Here is a 5129-nt window from a genome sequence, read left to right as displayed (position 1 = left end):
GTGGAGTCCCTGCCGGGCCCCTCAGGCCCCCCCAGCCGGACCCAGACGAGTCTGCAGAGCGACAGCAGCGCCTGCGCCTGAGCCACCCCTGCAGCGGCGCGTGCACGTCCCGTTCCGCGCTCTCCGGGCGGGGCCTCCTACAGCGGGGAAGGGCTTTAGCCAGATCCAGGCTCTTGTGCTCCTCCTGGGTTTGCCAGGGAGACAACTGCTTGACTCACTTTAGGTTTCAGGCTTGTCCTGTCCGCAGCCTGAGGCCCCGGCGGTGCCCTAACGCCCCCGATCCCGCGCGTTCAGCCCCCTCAGGTGCTCGTCTGGCGGGAACACACCGGCCCAGGCTGAACTTGGTCGGGAGAAGGGCTCTGCGGTTTCAGCAGCTGGCACAGTTTGTCCCTCTGTCCCCGGCCTAGAAACTGCGGTGCCTTATGTTAGGCCTCGCATTCGGCGGAGGCTTCAGCTTCGGCCCCTGCTCTGGGCACAGATTCCTGGGCAGAGCTTCCCACGACCCCCGTTTCTCCAGCGGCACCAAGTAGTGACTCAACTGCCTGGGGAGGGTCCGCCTGAGACCTTAAGGGGGCGGAGTTGATGGCAGAATTGTTTCTGGCAGGTGACAGAGATCCTGGTGTTGAACAGCCTATGGGATACAGAAAGTCGCAGAGGTGGGCACTGCCTGTCTGCTGGCCCAGGCAGTCTGTACTGTCGCCCACCCACTGCGCAATGTAGAGATGGCACAAACTCAGCTTTCTTCCACCGCAGGGGCATCAGGAGAGAATTCTGGAACTTCCCTGCAGGCTGGAACTTTCTGGAACTTTCCTCCCTCTGGGCCTCTGCGATTTGCTGGGTACCAGGTGCCTGGTACAGGTCTCAACCCTTGACAGTTGCTGTACTCATCTTGGGTCACTGGGGATGATGGCACAGACAGGGGAGAAGGTGACTGTCTGCTTTGCCTGGCCGGGACATCTGTGTGGCGGTGACAGCTGGGAGCTGGGCTTGAGCACAGAGACAGAGGCTCGCGTGCTGTCACCCCTGCAGCTTTCTGCACAGCCTTGCTGTTGCCCGGTGTTCTGCTGGGCACCCGGTCTTCATCTCTTCCCTAGTTGCCACGGTACCAACGTACCATGTGACTGGGAGCGCTCAGGGGTGGGGTGGGGATGGGCTTTGTGGGCTGGGAGCAATGACTGGTTGAGGATAGACCCTCCCAGGATGGGTGCCCTTTGCTCACAGGGAGGACATCCGTGCTGCAAGGGGTTCCTTCCTCATATGCCCACTCTGTGAGATTGTGCCACATGGAATATTTCCAAGGTCTGCCCCATGGCCAAGGTGAGTCAGGGAAGAGAGGAAGGGAAGGGGTTTGGGGCCCAGCACTGGGCTCGGCCGTGCCCTGCAGCATGCCCTCTCTCCCTTCTTTGCAGCGGGGCTCTTTGTCCATCCTGGAACTGCGTTCTTAGCACTTCCTGCCTTTCTGGGCCATGGCTTTCCTGGTGCACCGGAAGCACAAAAGCACCAACTGCCCCGCCCCCACCCCGGGAGACTGCAGTGACTTCAGGGAGAGGAGGTGATGCCCAGCTCCGCCCTGCAGGCCCAGAAGTCTGCTCCCTGCTGCACTCAGAGGCCACAAGCCATGCTGGGAACTTTGGAGTCAAAGGATACATAGCTGGCTCTTCCCAACAGTTTGCCTGGGTCACTTTTCCACCCTCCGCTGACATCAGGAGGATGTAAGGTTTGGTTAGGTTAAGCACTGGAGGCCAGCCAATGCAGAAGACACGGGTTCGACCCCTGATCCAGGAAGACCCCACGTGCTGCGGAGAAGCTAAGCCCACGCGCTACAGCTATTGAGCCTGTGCTCTACAGCCCGGAAGGCAGAACTACGGAGTCCAGCGCCACAACTACAGAGTCGTGTGCCTGGAGCCACGCCCCACAGCAGGCGGAGCCACCGCCACCGCCACGAGCCGAGCCGCCCGCCCACTGCAGTGAAGAGCAGCCCCAGCCGCAGCAACTAGATAAAGCTCACACACAACAATGAAGGACCAATGCGGCCAAAAATTAAGTTCGTAAATAAAATCAACCTTTTAAAGATAGTTATTGAGTAAGCGAAGACCTTATCTACTCACCCACCCATCTGTTCATCTACCCACCCCCTGCACACCCACTCACAGAGCCGTGCCAGCTGCTTACCTGTCTAGTTTGCCTGCCCACCTGTCTACCTGCTGCCCACCCACCCTTCAGACCAGCCAGCGTCTCCCACACGCGCAGCCATTCGTTGTTTACTTCTCTGTCTTCTCACCCATCTATCCACCCACAGGCTCTCAGCCAGACCCTAGGGAAAAAGGCCCTGCAGAAACAAAAAGGAGTGAGACATCTTTCCCACACTCCCAGAGACTCCTGTGCAAACAGGAAACAGCAGGAAGCATGGCCATGACACCCAGCCGCTTGGGCCATGGAATGCACATTTCTGTTGCCCCCTCTGGCAGGAGAGCCCCCATCTGGAGTTTGCCACCTTGGCCCTGCAGATGGCCCAGAACCCCATGACGGGCTTGAAGGGGCCCTACTCCCCATCCCACACCCGTCTTCCTGGCCAACTCACCAGCTCTGCATCCATGCTTATGATGAGGGGATATTGGGTCCTTGCTCTGGAAGGATGGTCCTTGCTCTGGAAGGATGGTCCCCTCCAGGGTGGGCTGGGGCCCTGGTGGACCTGCCTTCCAGCTCTGATAGCGCTCCCTGCTGGCCCTAGCTCTGTGTAGTGATGATTTTCCTAGTGTCTGTCATCACTTACCGTGAGATCATCAGCACGGAAATGTTCCACATGGGCAACGCTGTGCTCATGGCCCAAGTGAGTGCCTCTTGGAGCATTGGAGTGTGGGCCACTGTCCCAGACTCCAGGCACAAGGTGGACATCTTCAGATTCTTTCTGCCCCTCCACATGGCCTGGCTCAGGGTGATGGCCATCACTCTGCCTGGGCTGGCAGCGTTGCCAACATCAGCAACTGAGCTCAGTCTGGTCCTCCTCCTCCTCCTGGGCCAGGTCTACCTCGCTGGCTAAGCAGCTCACCAGGCAGGGTGAGTAAGGGCAGGGTGTCACAGGGGTGTCCTGGCATTAGTTGGGATGCAGGACTCCCCACATCTCAGATCCTGCAGCCTGCTCAGTCATCCTCAAACGAAGTGGCCAACGGGCATGGCTGGCCTTAGGGGAAGGTGGATTGTGGACAGAAGCAAATGAGCTGACCCAATGGGCTGGGCCTGCCCCCTTACATGCAATAGGACTCTGACCAGCTCTGCCCTTTGCCCAGAGATGCATAGAACCCAGACCCATCATGAAGATTGCCCCACTTCCAAAGTCTTCATCTTTCAGTTTGTCCATTTCTCCTCTGCTCCCTTCTATGTAGCATTCTTCAAAGCAGGTGAGGACCCCTGACCAAGGCTGTTGACGCCCAGTGAAGTCCCAGCAGGGTGGCATTGTCCTTGGGCCTCTAGATTTGTCTCTACATCTTGCTGTTGACTTTGAAGTTGGCCCTTGATTTTTCTGGACTTCAGTTTTCTCAGCTGTAATATACCAACACATCACTGGGGAAATGTGAAACTAACACCTGCATTCACTCATTCACTCAACGGCCACCGAGTGGCACAGGCCTGACACCCCACCTCCTATTCCTGACACTTGGGTTCATCGCCATCTTTGTGGGGGCCTTTCCACTGAGCAGCCTGGACTGGATGCTGGGGGCACAGAAATAAACCAGAGCTGGGCCTTCCCTCTAGGAGCTTCAGGTTTTAACAAACACAGGTCAGGAGTTTTCAAGGGCTAGACTCCCAGGAGGTGGTGTTACTGTGTAATTGCCATTGTCATTTGGCAGGAATGGGAGAGAGAATCACCGAAAGAACCCACACCTCCTCCCCGTCAGCAGCATGACTCCCTCTTCCTGGCCCAGAAATACTCAACTGGCTTCTCATGGGTTGAGCAGTAGATATGGGCCATGGTGCCAACCGGTCTTGGGAACATGGCCTAACTGGGGGCAGTGGGACAAGATGTCCCAGCAGCCCGGTCACCAGAGTTATCTCTCAATGGGTGGGAGGCCAGAGGCTCAGGAGACAGCAGGGAGAGGGGTCCGCCTCAGCATGGAGTTTAGCTGTGGCCTGGATCCAGAGGGGGAGGGCATTTTGCCAATTGGTCCAGTGGGCCTGAGGGTTTGTGGGATGCCCTGGTGAGTACAGCGGGCTGCTAGGCATATGGATCAGGGACGCAAGTATCCTCACCCAGACAGCCGACTCTTGAGGGGTGGGGGGCGTCGCCCTTCAGGTATGGCGGGGCAGGATCTGCCTCTGAGGCCAGCCCCCAAGCTCTGAGTAAGGTGCCACGTGTTTGCCCATTACAGTGTGGCTCGGAGGCTGCCTTCCTAAGCTCAGCGGCTCTTCATCACTGTGGCGGGCAGACAGCTGGCCAGCAAAGTGGAGGAGTTCATCAGGCTGTGGGTGCAGGGGACGACCTGGGGGTTGGGCCTAGTGAGGCTGGGGCAGGGGGCCTTTATGAGAGCTATGCAGAAAAACCCCTGATTGGGGTAGGGACACGGGGACACAAGTCCTAGCTTTGCATTCTGTAAGCTCTGACTTTGCTTACAGGACACACTTCTCCAAGACGGCTGAGGGGATTAAATGATATGATGAATGGGAAAGAGGGGGGCTCTCTTTTCGTGTTTTAGAGAGGGGAAGGGCTTCCAGAGACCAAGAATGGCCATATAGGAAGCGCAGATTTTAAGAGCCCTGGACTCTGGAGTCCAGCAAACAAGGACTTGAGCCCTGGCTCAACCATTCACAACTGGGGGAGCCCTAGGCAAGGTCTCTGAGTCTCCATGTCCTCATCTGTAAAGTGGGAATGACCGTGGTGCCTATCTCCAAGGGACTGGGAGCATAGAAATGGCTTTGTCTGTCCCAGGAAGCTGAAGGCCTGAAGAGATGGCTGGCAGGGCTTGGGGACATCCAGATGGATCAGGCGGGAGCAGGGGTGTTGGGAGGAGGACTCTGAGCGCATCCACTACAGGGGCCTCTTTGAGGAATATCTGGAGATGGACAAGCAGTACTGTAGCACGGTCCCTTGCGGGGTGGGGTGAAACAGTGGTCCTCTGACAGATCTGCACAGA

At 57.7% G+C, this 5129-nt stretch overlaps 1 protein-coding gene across 2 annotated transcripts in view; it reads left to right on the top strand.

Moving 5' to 3' along the window:
- RSG1 (REM2 and RAB-like small GTPase 1) overlaps positions 1-2075 on the top strand; it is an 11794-nt gene extending 9719 nt beyond the window's left edge. Inside the window, exons 1-2 of one of the 2 annotated variants that reach the window (XR_825207.1) lie at positions 86-1317; positions 1410-2075. Coding sequence is in view for 1 of the 2 variants with exons in the window: in XM_010839331.1 (XP_010837633.1) it covers positions 1410-1537 (128 nt within the window). In the remaining variant the exon portion in view is untranslated. Of the gene's footprint in view, positions 1-85; positions 1318-1409 lie in introns of those variants that run through there. The other variant, XM_010839331.1, reaches the window with a different exon arrangement.
- The last annotated feature ends 3054 nt before the right edge of the window (positions 2076-5129 follow it).

The sequence above is a fragment of the Bison bison genome, unplaced genomic scaffold (genome assembly GCF_000754665.1).
Source record: "Bison bison bison isolate TAMUID 2011002044 unplaced genomic scaffold, Bison_UMD1.0 scf7180017846340, whole genome shotgun sequence".
NCBI lineage: Eukaryota > Metazoa > Chordata > Mammalia > Artiodactyla > Bovidae > Bison > Bison bison.
Note: the sequence above shows the minus strand (reverse complement) of the source record. Positions and strands in the feature narration are given on the sequence as shown.